The 17,629-nt window shown below is 32.3% G+C and overlaps 1 protein-coding gene across 4 annotated transcripts in view; it reads right to left on the bottom strand.

Moving 5' to 3' along the window:
• Positions 1-17,629, bottom strand: part of LOC124359544 — a 116,414-nt gene that overhangs the window by 25,246 nt on the left and 73,539 nt on the right. For all 4 annotated transcript variants that reach the window (XM_046812367.1, XM_046812369.1, XM_046812370.1 and 1 more), the window contains exons 11-13: positions 15,805-15,962; positions 11,535-11,708; positions 11,147-11,317 (exon numbers count right to left, since the gene is read on the bottom strand). In XM_046812367.1, coding sequence (XP_046668323.1) covers positions 11,147-11,317; positions 11,535-11,708; positions 15,805-15,962 — 503 coding nt within the window. The remainder of the gene's footprint in view (positions 1-11,146; positions 11,318-11,534; positions 11,709-15,804; positions 15,963-17,629) is intronic.

Genomic DNA, 17,629 nt, shown 5'->3' with positions numbered 1-17,629 from the left:
AATATTTTAAAAACCATAGGAGATAACATCTATAAACTTTGCACAGTGTCATATGACTATGTAAATTATTTTTTCTTGCTATTACCATGACATGCCAACCATGGGGGGACGGCCCACAGAGTCAAACATGGAAATCTTAAATTGAAGCATGGGTCGAGTGATACCTCATTTGAAAGAGCTCACTTAGTAGAGTTGAATGCCGCAAACCGCATCTCAAAAGGTTTATCCAATCAGAAATGGCGGGTTGTTTTAGGTACACATTGTGAAGTACATTATGCGCTACCATTTCTGACTGGATCGTCGTATTCTGATGCGGTAGGCGGCGTTTCACTCTACTAACCAATGTGTTTTCACTAACTTTTTTTAATTAGCAAATTATGTCATAAATTTATAACACAATAAATAAAACACAATAAATACCAATGTTTTTTAATTTTATTTATTGCGTTACAAATTTATGTGCTGCCGAAGCCCGCGCTGATGTCGACGAAAGAAAAACATCCCTCGAGATAGTACCTATCAGTAAAATATATCAAATTCTACAGGAGCTGATCAGAAATATAAATTGAATTGTAATGGAAAGGCAATTATGTACCGTGTAAATCATGTGATGCCGCGCGGCCTGCCGTAATCGGGATTCTCGAGAAAGATAAGATAACAGCGACAACAATACCGATCACAATACCTGGAAATGCTTGTAAGTTTGTAATTTTGTAATTAAAGAGTTGTTTTTTCATTCTATCATGTTTGTTTCTATAAATTTATATTTTCGTGTTCTTCATACTGGTGTGGTCGGTATAATCCCAAAGTACCTACATTTTTTATGTTCTCCAAATTTGTTATTTCTCATTTCCAGCCCGTGAAACCTTACATTGTTTTGTTCAGTAGGACGATTCCAATAAGTTAATAACGCAAAACTTGTATTTTGCCGCTCCGAACATTACTTCACAATTACCATTGTTCTAATCGTGATTCAATATTATCGATCATTCGAGTGTTGGACACTTATCATACTGCAACCTAGACATTTCTGTACATGCCACAATCTTGATGGTAGACATAACCATATAACTTTAAGGGTTAAATTACACCCTCAAATGCAGTTGGGTAATTCTTTACAATTCCTGTATTGCCTTCGATTAAATAAACTTCTTAAAATTTAATTCAGATGGAAGATTCAACCTACGGGTAGGGTACGATAAGCGGACCTGGTTTTTTATATCGAAGAATGTAATCATCGATACCTAATATTTGCTTCTCAAATCCTAGACTATCAATCGATATAAAAGTATCTATAGTTCCCAATAACAAACATATGTTTTAAATTAAAATGTGAATTCAATATTAACACTGATAAAACATATTATTATAACCAAAATTAGGAAACCATAAGACGACCATATTTGCTCCTCTCACAGTCACATTTGTTTCTTTCCCACGAATTTCACATAATGGGTTTTTCGGTACGAGTCCAACGTGTTGAAGCCACGTAAATATGTCCTATCATCTTTTAAAGCAATGTTGTGTAGTTTTCTAAAATTGACTGCTATTCTTAATAATCAAATGTTACTTATGTAAAATTGAAATATTACCTTACGTGTATTATTTTAAGTGTTTGCAGATTTTGATATATTATATAATTTAAGTTAATTAGTTAATTGTTCAAAATAATTAATTAGTATCGATTGATTATATCAATGGTTATGATTAAGTAATATCGGTTGCCAATTTCGATATAAAAAACCGGGTCCACTTATCGTACCCTAACCCTACCCCTGAACAAATGTCAGAAAAAAGACAACAATAACATGTTTAGTCTTAAGGCTCCACTTTATAATAGAATAATCTATATTTTAAGCTATCTTACTAACCTGCAACCTAGGAATTCTATATTGAAAAACACTCGGGCTAGGCATACCAGTTTATCTTCAGGAAATTTATGTTTGTGCGTTTCTATAAATTTTTTTCTTAATTCCCAATGTTCCTCACTTTCATGTTCATTTTTATATTTATCAACACACCAGCTAGTAGAAAACTTCATTGTTAAAAAGGTAGTCCTAGTATTAAGTTACGTTTCTTTGCTCAGCAACAAGCTGATTTTCTTTGTTGAGGAAACGTTTCCTTCACTTAAAACAGTAGAAAACAATTTTTTTAATTCTAGTAACCCAAAATTCGGTATTTATTTACAATACCGTGACCATGAAAAATGGACTTTTTTTCATGGGTTGGGCATTTATAGCCAAGTATTATTATCACAGGTGCATATAAACTGGGGGGAAAGTATATCATTGTATTATATTGATGCCTTTCGGCCATTATTGCATTAAGGATGGAAAATAACCGACAAAATTTTGTCGAACAACACTTGGAGGGTTAAGGATCAGGGGCATCACGTGATCTGGGATTCGACTTTTGCAAGCTCGAGTTAATTTTTTTTCTAAAAGAGCAAGCAGTGCGCAGCACTGCGCAGCGGGCAGGCATCGTTGACAGGATTAACGTCATCATTTCAGTAAAATTGCCAGAGGTACTGTCAAAAACAGAGTTTTCAGAGGATTTCAAAAAATCGTAACTCCTTTGATTTTCGTTGCCGACGAATTTTTTCTTCACTATTGTTTTCAGGAAAAATTGTAGTTTTCAGAAAAAAAAAATTAACATACCTTTCCATGGTCACGATTTTGTAAATTGATACCCAAAATTCTTACAAAACTATAATAGATTGAATATTTCACAGTTGAAAATTTTAAATCACTACCTAATACCCACAGCCACAAGTAAACAAACTAAATCATAACCTAGATTAGTAGATTAACCAACTCAACAGCTAGGGTTATTCCGATACAAATAAAGTATCGATATCAATGTATTTTGTTTCGATACCAAGTACGTTTGGTATCGATACTCTTGTTTCGATATTTCCTCGGTATCGGCCGGAAGACAGTACTTGGTATTGAATCAAATGAGTAGGCCTACTTTCCCACCTGCAACTTGAATCGTTATTGTGAATTGCCATAATTATATGAGTTGTTTGCCAAGAATACATTTTTAAAATGACTCCAAATATATCTCTTAACGCCCTTGTACAATAGGAGGGGAGGAGATGAGGTATGTTTTCCTGGGGTTGTACAAAGAAGCCAAAAAAATTTCTGATTACTGCATCCTTTGGGCTTTGTAAAAGGTTATTCTCCAAAGCTGGTGGTACAGTAGCTGAAACAAGGAACGGGCTTTTAAGCAAGCACTTAGACATGCTTTTGTTTCTCGGAGGGTTGCCAGCCGAAGAATGGTTCAAGTAATTTATGTATTAATTTAATGAGTTTAAATGATTATACATATAATTTGTAACTTATAGGTTAATATTACAAAATACGGTGTTTTAAAGACACATCTGTTAAATCAGTTTTGCCCCTCCTACTCCTTTATAGTTTCACTAATTGTTAAGATGTTTTTCTCGCGATAACATGCACTTCACCAACTGTTAGTTGGATAAATTAATATCTTTAACCTTAAACTAATATTAATAATTCTTTGGGGTTGTTGTTTAACATAGTGTCTTAACAACAGTATGAAGACAACTCTATAACACGAAATTTACCACGAATGATTACGTATGTGGATAGACTCGTTATACTCGATTCTATCAGATATCGATATTTTTCATCCAATACCTGAGTAGTATCGAGTACTTTTAACCGATACCGATACAAGTACTGATATCGATACTTTCATGGTATCGGAACAACCCTATCAACAGCGTCTGCTACGCTACTTTGAGAATTGAATATGCGCAGTACTGTTAACTTAACAACGTGAAAATACTCTTTCTACTGGTATACTTTTCCAATAGAAAAAAATTAGAAAGGAAATCGCGGGACTAACCGACAGAAGTGACAACTTTTTATAACTGGTTATGAATATATATCTTGACAAAGTACTTTTGCTAATTATTAAATGGTTATTTTTATATTATTCTATACATATTTAAATATTTTTCATAATCATCGTTCATATTAGTTTCTCTAATTTGGTTAGTATTTTTCTCACTACACTCTTGTATTTCAGAAATAATTACTTCATTTCGTTGTCGTTATATTCTAATAATGTAACTATGTGTTATGGTGACTAAAATTAGAAATAACAATTCTGGAATAAAACTTTGCTAAATATCTTGTGTGCTAAAAAACGCACAGCATCTATTGTTGTTCCATATCTCGTATTTGGGTTTTTATTGTTCGAATTGTTGAATTTAATATTTATCTTTTAAAAAGTCCATTTTACTTACCTCAGTAGATTGACCTAGAGAAATCCATGAAAAATTCAATTATAACACAAATGACTTAAACATTAACTTCAAAACATTAATGATTTAGAATTTGATTACCTAAACTATTAACTATAGTTATTCACATACACCACCATAACATTTGGATTATTACGCGGTATAGAATATTTGAGGTTATCCGAGGAATATAGTATTCCGCAATCCTGTATCTCAATAAATATACATGTCTCCAAAAACGCTAAAGAACAATTTGTGTTTAAAACAGTGCATTTTGTGTGAAAAATCTGTAATCTTATAACTTACATTTTTAAATAAATTTAATTGTATAACCTACTAAAATCAATCAAATGTCATAATTTTAATAATATAATTATTTCGATAATATGTATTTTGATTATCAAGTAAGAATAGAGAAAGGTAGATATCAAAATGGCCCGCCCCTAGCAGCTACAGATAGAACATGCGTAACGTGACGTTACGTGTCACGAAACGAAAAATTTTTACCCGTGCAAAGCATACGATTACATCCATACCCCGTCAAAAGAAACAGTCACTTCAAAAATATCGATTGCGTTCATACGACAGAATAATACTGAAGGAAACAGGATTTCCCCGACATTTGTCACAGTTCAATGATACAAAAAAAATCAGTAACACTTCGTGATTAGATTTTTTTACCAAAGCCCTAATCTGATAAAGAGTCTGGCAAGAGGGCAAAATGTAATAATTTAGTAAATTTGAAGATGATTCTGTTATAAAATATAAATTTAGTTTAGTAATAACTTAAATAAAATATGTTTGGGCTTTACAATGAATATAACTTAATGATTCGGTCGCATACTAATTCTAACAGCATAATAACATGTAATGTAATTTTTAATTTAATTTTAAAAGTATGACAAGGGCAGCCTTAAAAAATGGTTTGAGTGACAGTGTTGTAAATAGCGCTAATCTGTTCTCCGAGCTTTACGCAGCATAGAAGTTGATTATGGTAATACCAGTGACCAATGCTAAATCGGAGAGAAGCTTTTCTAGGCTAGCATTATTAAAACAAAGCTTGGAACAACAATAACGCAAAATAGAGTGAGGGTTTTGATGCTGCCATTCAGTGAACAAGAACTTGCCGTGAATGTTAATTATAGACATCATTGAGATTTAAAAGTATTGATTCCTGGAGAATAGCGAATTTTATTGTAATAGATCGATATTTATTGGCATTGTTAATGCACAAATACCTATAGCCATATGCCAAATTGTGCTATGGTTTATAAGAGTTCTATGCTTAAAACCAATTGTCTAAAAGCTTCAAAGTTCATAATTTTGAATAAAATTTTCAAAAATTTTCCGGGAGTGGGCCTCCGCACCCACTTTTTCGTTGAGAGGGAGTTTTCTATATCCCATCCCCCACAAGTCAGGAACCACCAAATCATGAACCCTGTGCACGCCTACGAGTGCAAAGTGTCTTATTTTCTATTCCTGTTTTGTTTATTTTCTTCCATCTAGGAATACAGTAAACTTATATCCAATCATTATCAAATCCCTCTTTATGCAAAACAGGCTCGTTAACTGTAAGCATGATGTGGCACAACGTCATGATTTTTCCGGTAAAAGGGAATTAAACAGCAAATCGAGGAATTAGATCCGATCACTCTTAAAGGGGTTACCAAATGAGTATTATTTTTCAAAAGAAGTGTTTCGACAGCTCTAATGAACTATAGAATTTGTCTACGTAATTTGTAGGTCTAGAGTTTTGGAAAGTCTCTATCAACTTAAGGACTACTATGTGCCCATCAAGGCACCATGTTTGTGCCTTTCTCTGAATATACTATGACATGAAAAGTGTAGCTTTGTTATCGCACAACTTGAAAGCTTCACACCGTACTTATGTGCTTTTTAGGTAAGTATTGCCTAAACGGTCCTCTAAACTGAATCATTGGCTTGTCAATTTAACAGTCTTCACAGGAAATTCTATCTTGAAGTCATTATTTAATTTAGAAACCATGGGACCAACATTTGTTAGTCAACCAGAATCACTTGGATTCTCTTGTCATTGAAATTCCAAAATTATAGTAGATCTGAAATCTATTACGACTCATAATTTTAGGAGGAACAAAATTGTTATAAAAACAGAATTGGACCAATAATTACTACTCATAGAGAATGAAACAAGACCATTAGAAATCATTAATCCTAAAAATGTTGTAATTTCTTCAGCAACTGCTGGGGTATCCAAGCACATATTTTCTGTACAGCATTATGATTTGTCTCGTCAACCATTAGTTGCATTATTTCATCGGTAACAACTTGTTTATAATATTCTGCGGGATTGACTATCATTAGGATTATTTACATTTAATCCAGGGTTTCTAGAGATCAAAAATTGTTTTTTACATCCTGTAAAACAGCCTCACGTATTGTCAATTGACCTATTGTGACGTGATTCATCACCACGACGTAATGGTTGACCACGACACACAAAGCGATCACCTTGTAAAACAGCATCATTACATTGAAGCAAGTGACCTTTGTTTTTAGGCACGGGGTCGACTTTGCCTAGTGTAGCAATGATACTTTAAACAATATTGAAATAAATAAAAAATCCCAAAAGTTGTTTAAATAATTTTTAGATAATAGGAAGCAATATGTTAAAATTAGTCATAAAAATATAATCAATTACTTAAAATAACTTTTTCATTAAGAACTGTTATATACGGTGTTTCTCAGGATTCGATTTTGGGTCTATTATTATTTCTCTGTTACCTCAAGGCTTTGTTGCAGAATGTTTCCAGAAATAGGACAATTTGTTTATATGTTGATGATGCTATAGGTAAACCGCTTACAAAAAGACCCTGGATGATTTCAGTTAACGCAGAGTGGGGTAAATACCCCTCCGACGCGACGCTGTGATGCCGCCCTTCCCCAGTATCCCCACCACTTATCGGCATTCACTCTATTAGATCAGCTGATTGATCTGGCCCAGTCGGTCTCGTTCACTGCTGCGATTCGTTCAGTTGAACCGGTCAGTACAGAGTTACTGAGCCTTCCCGCTAGAGCATGTTTTATACCGGTCATCGTGTTGACCGAACAACATGAACGAATGAACGACTGGATGTAATGACCGAGTGAACGAAAGCATCTGCTAGTAAAAAGTGTTCGAATAGAGTAAGAAACAGCAACAGCATATCGTACACTGAATGGATAGATATATAACAATAAATTTATTTTTTCAGGAATATAGTAAATGCTAATATATCTATTAAAACATATTTAAAAATGTAACTGTAAGATACTAGATACATTACTAAATATTGTAAATGTTAATATTTATAATCCATGGACTTGGTTGATTGATATGCCTTTGATTTATCATAAGTAAGGTTATTCCCTACAAATGGGGAGACTCCATAATCCCCCTGTTAAGTTATACGTTTACGGTTTTATTCTTAAACTGTTAGCAGTGAAGAAGTAACGACTGAACAATTTTGAGGACCTAGTGTAACCTAATGCCTAAACATAGTTTTAGTTAATTCCGTATCATGTTAAGCTATTTTTCATGGATAAGAGTTTTTAAATGAACTAATAATATTATAAGTTTTAAAGATGATTAAAAATAACATATCTGGTATGAAAAATATCAAACTCATTCAGTTAGCAGCAAAAAGTGAACGAAACGTTCTAGGTGAACCGGTCTTTTGAAACACTCTGATCTGGATCGCTTGTTCACTTGACTGACCCGTTCGAATTGAACGACACATCTCTAATGGCCACTGCCACTGCACGGCTAACCTCAAAACAAAATGCAAGGTTCTTGGATACATATATGGCTACATTAATCTGTTTAATTAATATTTCACGCTAAGACTGCGACATGTGTATACGCCTACACAAAAAATATATAGTTATGGAACAGGTAAAGTAGTTACAGTGTAGGCAAAACTGTGAGAGCGAGACACGATCCACACAGCTGATAAACAGATACAAGATGCTGGTCCCACTCTGACTCCCCACCCCAAATCCCCGCCGCGCCGGAGGGGGCCACTCCTGCGCGGTACTGCTCAGAAAATTGCTTCTGCAGGTTTCTTTAATAGCGGTTGACCTATAACTTACTAGCTTCAGGAAAGTCAGTCGAAGAAGTTGAAACATCTTGTTTTTAAATCTAGCGCAGATTAAATAATTTTTTTCTTCAAAAAGTTTACTTTTGAATAGAAAAAAAATAATTTTATAACATTTAGGACAAAACAATCACAAGAAATTAATCCATCAATATATGTAGGTAATTGTGAATCAGAACATACTGATACTCCTAGGACTAAATTCCTCGGACTATATTGATAAAAATTTGAGATGGGACATCCATGTAGAATATTTAAAATATAAAATTTATCTGGTATTTATACACTTTGGAAAATTACTAATTTATGTAACCTTAAAACTCTAAAAGTGGTTTATTTTTAATTTATTCAGTCGCATATAGGATATGGTATAAGTATGTATGGTAGTACATCTATTGGAAACTTAAATAAAATTCCCTTACTTCAGAAACAAGTTATTAGAACTATGGTGAAGTTGGAATGAAGAGAATCAGTAAAATACCACTTTAGGGAACTAGAGATACTTACAGTATCTAAATTTTAGAAACTGTCTGTTTTACTAAAGAATATTACATAAAAAGTCCATCATTGAATATAAATCAACAATACAACATAAGATACAAGGAATTTAATACTATAAAAAACCGAGATTAAAGTTTATTGAAAAGGAATCTACCTATATTGGTATAATAATTTTTAGAAACACTCCACAGGTAATAAAACATATTAAAGATAAAACAAAATTCAAAAAAGTACTAAAGAAAAAATTACTTGACAACCCCCTTTATTTTGTAAATGAGTTTTTTGAAATACAGTGGTAAAATATGTTTAATTTAAGTCATATATGTAGTAAGTTGTATTTTAAAATTGGGTTGAATGTTAACATATTTATATACTGCATTGTTATTTAATGTTGAATCAATGAGACACCATTCTGTACATTGTGCAAAATGAATAAAGGATGCTTTGATTGAGTATATGCTTGTTAAAGGATTTACTTCCCTCACACGGCTTTGAGAGAGGTGCGTAGTGGTTTAAACGTGGTCATTTAGATCATGATTATATCTCCCCAACAGGCTCTATATAATGGAATAATTAAAGTAATGGGAAAGAAGACTGGGTTAGAACAGTCAGAACGGCCTCTCTTCCGAGTAAAAACCACTAAAGCTTTGGGAATATATCCATAAGGCAGCATGACTCTTGAAGAGTTCCTATAATAAGGTGTGAGTCATCAAATATTGAACTATTTATTCAGGGCAGATACCAGATTGATCAGAGAACACTATTATGTAAAAACGCATCAATGTAGCCTTTCAATGCCTAATCCGGTCTCCATTACTCATTTTGTAAGAAAATTATTTTTCACACTTCTTTTACACTCCATGTAAGTGTTTTATTAAAGAAAACCTTGTTTCAGTCCAATTTTGCATTTATCAATGTAAGATATAAGCAAAATAACGTTTTATGACTGTTACTTTTGAACTAGGGGAAATAAAACAACACCATCACAATTTTTTTCATTACAAAGTTTTATTAGAAATGTAAGTAAACATTAATATACTGAAAGTATCAAAGTTATCATAACCTATTTGTGCATGGTTATGAAGCAGACTTTGTAAAAACAAGACTTACCTGGACAAAACTCGGATAAAGATCTATTTCTTCAATTCTCCTGAATGCTCTGATGGAATATACAATTATTTCTCTCACTTTGATCAAAAGCCTCAACATCATTCTTGACACCCAATGTGTTCATGACAGATGTGTTATGAAGTAACTCTTCAGCGATCAAGTGCTAGTACAATTTGACTAGGAAGACAAATCTATTCCCATTCTGGTTTTTTTTACACTTCACTCTTATTATCAATAGAATCTAAGCCTACTTCCATTTCCTCCTCAAAAACATCTTCGTTCTCAGCCGCAGCTTCTTCATCGTCAGTGTCAAACAGAATTAATACTAATGAAGACCTCTAAATCTTCTAGAATTCCTAGGATATCAGAGCCTCTTTTTTATTCCCAATCCTTCTTCACATAACACAGTTATGGTGTAAAGGGTTAAATCAATGCAAATGAGTTTTGCTCAGTTTCATCTACCACTTAGTGTAACATCTGAGATATGACACTGTCACAGACTTGATTCCTGGAATTTGGAGGCCACATCCATCTGAAGGTGTCCAGCAAGGCCGAAATAGTCCAGTACTTTTGCAATACTACTTAGTACTTTCCATAATTTTAGTATTCAAAATGCACTCTCGGCAATACATTGACTTCTTAGTCGTTTTCATGTTGCATCGTTTTGACAATCGTTCAGATCTGACACTGCACTATAAACAGAAGGTGTCTCTGATGTTGAAACGATGCAACACGAAAACAACTCATTAAGTGGCCAAAAGTAGGTTTTGAATACTGAAATCACAGCAAGTACTAAGTAATATTGCAAAAGTACTCTACACAAAAAGTTTCAAGGTGATGGGGCTTAGATTTTTTAAACATAACCAGTATTACAAAGGTGTATCATCAATGTTCTACAAATTACTCTTCAAAACTAAAAATGCATCTTTAATTTTAAACTTAAGGATGATAGTTACATATGAAACCTACCTAGCTTTCAATTTTGTCAGAAGGGATTATTTTAGTTTATTTATACCAGTGGGAATATTTGAAATACAGTACAAATCATTATTACAAGGAGCTTTAACTTCTCCATAAAAACGTAATAGAAATATTTGTATTGCACAAGGTAAACTATGGAACTAATTACAAATAAATTCATACTAACCATGATTCATCTGCATCTTCGGGGGGAATCAGTGCATATTTTTCATTTTCTCCTCCACAGGATATAAGCATCTTTAAAATATCTACAGGTTTAAGCATTTTAGACACTACCAAACATCTATCACTATCATTCCCGTAGATTTTAGTTCTTAAGTTGAGTCTTGCTGCTAACCTAAAAAACATTTCTAATGAAAATACAGTACCATAATAACTATAATAATTGTAAGAATTCTGGACAGCCTACATAAGAAGCTTATAACTGCTATTAGAACAAATAAATAAGGAACACAAATAATTATACTAGCAATAAATGATAACAGTTTTGAAAATCAATTATATCAACATTCAGGCTTAATTTGAAACAATTACATTATATAACGAACACTTACAGATGTATAGCTTTTCTTTCACTGGTAGATAATAAATCAGATTTGAAGACCAGGTCCTGACCATAATTGTTGGAATTGTAATATTTAAAGATGAGTTTAAATTGGTCTTTAATCCGTTTGTCAAAGCTACAGTCAGTATCTGATTCATCATTCATATTCATGCTTTTGAACAACCTGAAATAGAAAATAATGTGGTTGATAATAAATTAATTGGTTTGTAATTTGACATATAATCAAATAAAACAAAATTTCTACAGTCTGGTGTGCTTGGGTTGGTTGGACAGATTCCCCTTCTGCTAGGGCAATATTGCTAATCTTCATTTCCACTCAAATTTCATCGCTCCGGCAACATTGTGGATCATCTGCTATTTGAAAATAATACGACTTTAATATAATATGAAGTTATTATTCTAACTAGTCAATTTAGTTTTTAAGCTTACGGGTTTCAATCTTGATATTTAAAAAACTGGCAAAGAATATATATTTCTTTTCCAGCTGTGAAGTTACATGACATTTTTGTTGTAACACTGCATAGTATGTTGATGGCACTTGTATGTTATTGTTATGAATCATAAATTCCATGAAGTATTTTCTGTTTGTGACTTGTTTTAGTATTCTATTCCTTTTCAATACAATGGGATCATTTGTGATTACTACTACTTAAACATTTGTTTACAACTATATACATTAGAATCTCAACTATTGGAAATAATTGGGACTGAAAACATTTGGGATAACCAAAATTTTCGATAATATTTCTGATGGTATAGTTATCTACACATAACGTAGCTATGGTAGAGAGGGTTGATTCAATATGAATGTTGAATTTGGCTCCAGTTCACTTTCTACTTCGTGCAGAGCATATGGGATCTGATGCTGTTATACACTTAACTCATGGAATCTGGTGTCATGTTCATTTGAAGAGAAATGAAAAAAGACGAAAATGAAGTTCAAAAGAATAATTTATATAATTTTGTTTGAACTAAATTCAAATTCATATTAGTACAGTTATGTTTAAGTGCACAGCTAATAGAGGCTCAGATGGTGGTGAAGAGGAGGGTTTTATTGCTCTTGTCTGTACGGTGGTGAGGCTGTTGAAGTATATCCATTGACAGTCACTACAATAAATATTTTTAGTGCTGCCATTATAATATTAGGGTTTATGTGTGCTCAAATGATTTATTTTTTTAGTAGGTTCTCGATTAGATGTTACTGGAACTGTTTTTAATACTTCTCAGGTCATTTTCGATAATCAGGGATTTACTGTTCAATTATTATTATGTCTACTTCTAAATAGAATATGGTTGGCTATGTTTGGTGTATGACAAAAGTATGTATTTAAAGAATATTTTCGTGTGCATTAGAAACCTAATAAAACCTGATATAACAGTTGGTATTAGCAATACCTGTGCTATTTCACATAAAAGTAAAATAAGTCCTTATATTAATACATAAAATTAAAACATGCATATGTATTTGATTAAAAAAAACTTTTTTACAATTTAATTTTACATCAAATTTTTAATTTTAAATATAGTAATCTCAATTGTAATATAACTCTCAATATGTAAAGCCCAATCAGAATAAATAAGCAAAATATTTGTAGTATTCCAAAGCTCATACCAATATTTGAAATAAAGGCATACATTGTCTAAAAATAAATACACGTACAAAGGAACATTAGGGTCCAGGAAATTCAGGACAGTTTTTTTTTGTGTGTGTAGAAATGAAGTTTCATGCAAATTTAAAGTCCCTAAATAATCTTTATTGAGATTTATTGCCACATGATACAGTCACATTTTTGTTCATTGAGTTAGGTTTTATAGCAGTGTTTAAATGATAAATGATTCTTTTTGTAAAATGTCCATTGAAATCGGAGGAAGGTTTTTATGAAGAAAAAGTTAAAAAAAGTTACCTGGAATATTTTGGAATTCAGAAAAAATTGTAGTTTTTATGTTTCATAATTCAAATTAAACTGACACTAAACAGCTGTTGACACAGCTATAGTTCGACAAACTTTCTGAAACATCTGTTTACATTTAAATTTTATCAATAATAAGTAAAAAGTGCTTGATCGGTAGTAAATAAATCATTAATACATAAATTTTACTCCAGATTGCACCAGTGACGAATTAAAATCATCTAATGCATTAAATACTGTTATAAAACTAACCTTAATGAACAAAGTTATGAATGTTTTCACATAAGTTACTTTAAACTGATGGGCTTTCTTGAGATTATGATATTACATTTTAACAATGGCTTATGGAAAAAGAGAAATAAATACTAACATGCCTCAACGATTCATTCTTTCCCTGGCTACAGTCCAAAAAGCAAGACTGGTATAATGCAAACCTTTAATAACGATTATTTTGGAATGTTGCATAACCTTAATAAGGATTTCCCCCTTATACCGAAAGTACATAAGAAGTAGGTAGAACTTCCCCCTAGGTTGTAATAGGATTTTCAGTCCTACTTCTGTGTGTATTTTCTTCATCAGGACAAGGCAAACTAAACCATGTCAACACGATTTTGACCAAAATAGATTTCTGAGAACTAGATAATTGAAGGTATATAGTATTTTGATCGAGGCAATATTGCAAGCTAAACTGTGACATAGTAGGTAAGTGAATTTAAACGGTTTTAAGTAGGCACTTTTTAACCGAAGTAGGAATCTTGGTCGTACGTAAGTATATATATTTTTTCTTCGTCAGAACAACAAGTCAAACTCTACTATGGTACTGAAAATAACTTAGACCAGAAATATATTACAAGGACTGGAAATTACGCTTTTTGACCTAAGTAAGTTTCCGAGACCTGTGTGATCCGAGATTTGTGTTTTCTTAATTGGGATGACAAGGCAGATTCAGCTGTGACGTTATGTATATAATTAATTAGAACCAGAAATGCTCCTTTATGTGCCAAACATGACATAATAATTAAGTTAAAATCTGATACTATTCACCATGAACTTAAATAATATCTACCTGAGGTATGCCTACTTAAGTTTTAAAATTTTTATAGGACTCCCATCATATTACCTCATAATTGCTTTTACTAAGTAATATAAGGACTTCGGTTCTAAAGATTGCGTGCAAAGCCGCGGGTAACAGCTAGTATACTAATATACATGTTCTAATTTCTACAAAAATGTGATTTTGGTTTTCCCCCCCAAAAACGCTTAGATTTTAAGCAATCAAGTCCTTTAAAAAAACATTTTGCAGGTCTTTTATGAGTTATAAGCTCATCTAAATATTTTTTCCAATAAAAAAATAGGAATCAACATTATTCTCTTCATAACTCAGTTAGTTTTAATGCTATGAACTTGTATTAAAAATAAAGGTTTTTTAAAAGGACTTTAAAAAAGGGTTTATACTTTTCTCAAAAAATGCATTGGTTTTTGGTTATTGTACATATAGAAACATTTTGGATTTTGAAAAAACCAATCAACTTTCAACAAGCAATAATTCAGTTTGTATTGGGTCTGCATATATCCTAAATACACAAATTTTTGTTTTTTTATAAGCTATAATTTTGCTCTCTACAGATTTTTTGATTAAATACATCTTTTTTTTAGTTAAATACATATTTGCAATAAACCGTCTGAAAACGTGGTTATTCTGCCTGAAAACCGACAATGTCACTTGCGAATACGTCGAAAAGTATTGACTTTTAGAAAAAAACATCATAGAATAAAAGTTACTTAGAATTAGCCAATTTATTGATTTCTGCACTTATTTTCAATGAAAAATTGCTTGCCCCTGAGGAGTGGCATCCTCCCCCAGGAGAAAAGCAATCCCCGGAAGAGAGTAGACTTTGAAATAGAGGACAAGCAGAACCTAAATCCAAACTATTATAAAAATTGGTACTGTATGGAATAAATGCAGGGGGAAAATGATCATTGACCGGGCTTTGGCATTCAGGTAGTTTGTGAAGGACTACTAGTTAATCTTATACCCAGCAGAGGTCGCTCGGGTGCAAAGAAATAAACACAGGTCGGATACTTTTTGAACAGACCTCGTATTTTAATAAAATGTAAAATTGTTACCAATTATGGTTTTTCATATTATTGATAAAGAAATTGGTTACTTATTTTATGAATGAATTTTTACACACACATATTATGGATAAGTCTACAAAAAACATGTACTGTATGTAAAGTACATCATTTTTATATAACATGAAATACTGGTATTGGTTGTTTCATTCTGTTGGTGCACAAAGCAGTAACAGATGACATCTTACAAAGATTATTTACATTATTACTCACTGGACTGTGGAATCTTGTTTTTGTTTCTCCTGCTCAGTCAAATCATCCCAATCCTCTATGACTTGTTCCACGTCTCTGCTGATTCCCCCATCTTCAAGATTTACGATCCTAACTGAATCATCACACCACCCTGGACTTTGCAAGTAGGTACATTTTTCCTAAAACCAGGTGCATGTACTGTGAGTGACCAAATGTGTATTTTTAAACTTCTTACAGCACAAAATTCTAGTAGAAGTATTCAGGGAGATTAGAGTTATTGAGAAATCAGTGGTGTTCCTGGAAGGGAAGGGGCTTCTAACTGTTGAAGGGCTGCTGTTATTAACATTATATAAAACAATCATTTGATAAGGCCATACTCTTATTAATAGCTTATTATCAAATCAAAATTGTATATTATTATGGTACAAAATCATTTAAGATGATGTTGGTGTGATCAGAGTGGGTTGTGAGGCATCAAAGTTGATGAATGACCACTTATTTATGTTCAAAACAGACTTAGTCTAAGCCCAGACCCTGTAGGAGTAATGCATGGTTCTTTAAAGTATTGTGAGACCCTCTTCTTGGCCCCAGAGGTGCCTAATGAAGTAATGAATGTTAATTCACCAGTTAAAAACAAAAAAAATCAGCTGGTTGGAATGAAATTCCAATGTTTTTGGTTAAACCAATCTCACATGTATAGCTACACAACTTGCTTATATTTTTAAGTATTCTTTTCCCTTGGGTCATTTACTAAATTTAATCAAATACTCTGATATTAACCCCAGAAGAAAGAATGATCTAATTGCTAATTATCTATATTAGTTAATTTTAGTAAGTTTAATCAACCTATTGTGGGGAACAATGCTTCTGTGGAGTTTTCCACGATTCTTGGACTTTTTGTTGATTCAAAACTATAGCTTTTCTTCCCACACCTGATACTTGTAAAAAAATTGAACTCAGTTTGCTTTACACTTAGGATTTTGGTCAATTGTCTATTATTAGACATCAAGAGAACAGTATATTTTTCCAACTTTCAGAATGTTATGAACTATGGGTTTACTTGTGTGGAGCTCCTATAAAACAAGATGTAATTTTGTTTCATAACTTGTCCATTCTTCTAGTGAAGTGGAACAATCGACTTATTATATGGCATGTGAAAAAATCTTCAAAATATACAGCGTATCCTACAAGTAACATGAGAAACTTCTCAAGTGGTTTCCTCTCATCAAAATAATGAGAAAATCTCATATAAATATATGTCCAGAAACACTTTGTTAGCGAGCTATGTACGGCTAGCAAAAGATTTCATACAATTTTCTACTTAAGGACGGAAATAAAGTGAAACTGATGTTTTCATGACCTTAAAGAGAAATTTGTCATGTTACTTATGGGATACCCTGTATAAATTGACAACTAATGTAGCTTTTAATAACTTATTTCTTTAAAAGGTAAAACAATACCTTACAGGCCACGCATTTTACTCCTTGGATGAGTATTTAAAAAAATGGAAACAGTACCTCTAATAATGGAAACAGTAGAATGAGGTACATAATGGACTATTCTCATATCTCTAATTGTAACATTATCTCTATTAGACAATAATTTTATTAATATTATTTATTATGAATCCTGATGTAGACTCTGTGTAAAAAAAATGAGAAGTAAACCTCTTATGCCTTGTGTCATGTTGTCAATTTTAAGTTCTAACTATTTCAATAAATACAATATCGCTTAATGACAAGGGCGATCCAGAAGTACATAACGTTTTGATATAAACAAAAAACAAAGTACAAGAAAAAAATTGTATACATTTTAAAGTGACACTAAAATACTATTTTTCAACATA

This window comes from Homalodisca vitripennis, chromosome 4 (genome assembly GCF_021130785.1).
Source record: "Homalodisca vitripennis isolate AUS2020 chromosome 4, UT_GWSS_2.1, whole genome shotgun sequence".
Taxonomy (NCBI): Eukaryota; Metazoa; Arthropoda; class Insecta; order Hemiptera; family Cicadellidae; genus Homalodisca; species Homalodisca vitripennis.
Note: the sequence above shows the minus strand (reverse complement) of the source record. Positions and strands in the feature narration are given on the sequence as shown.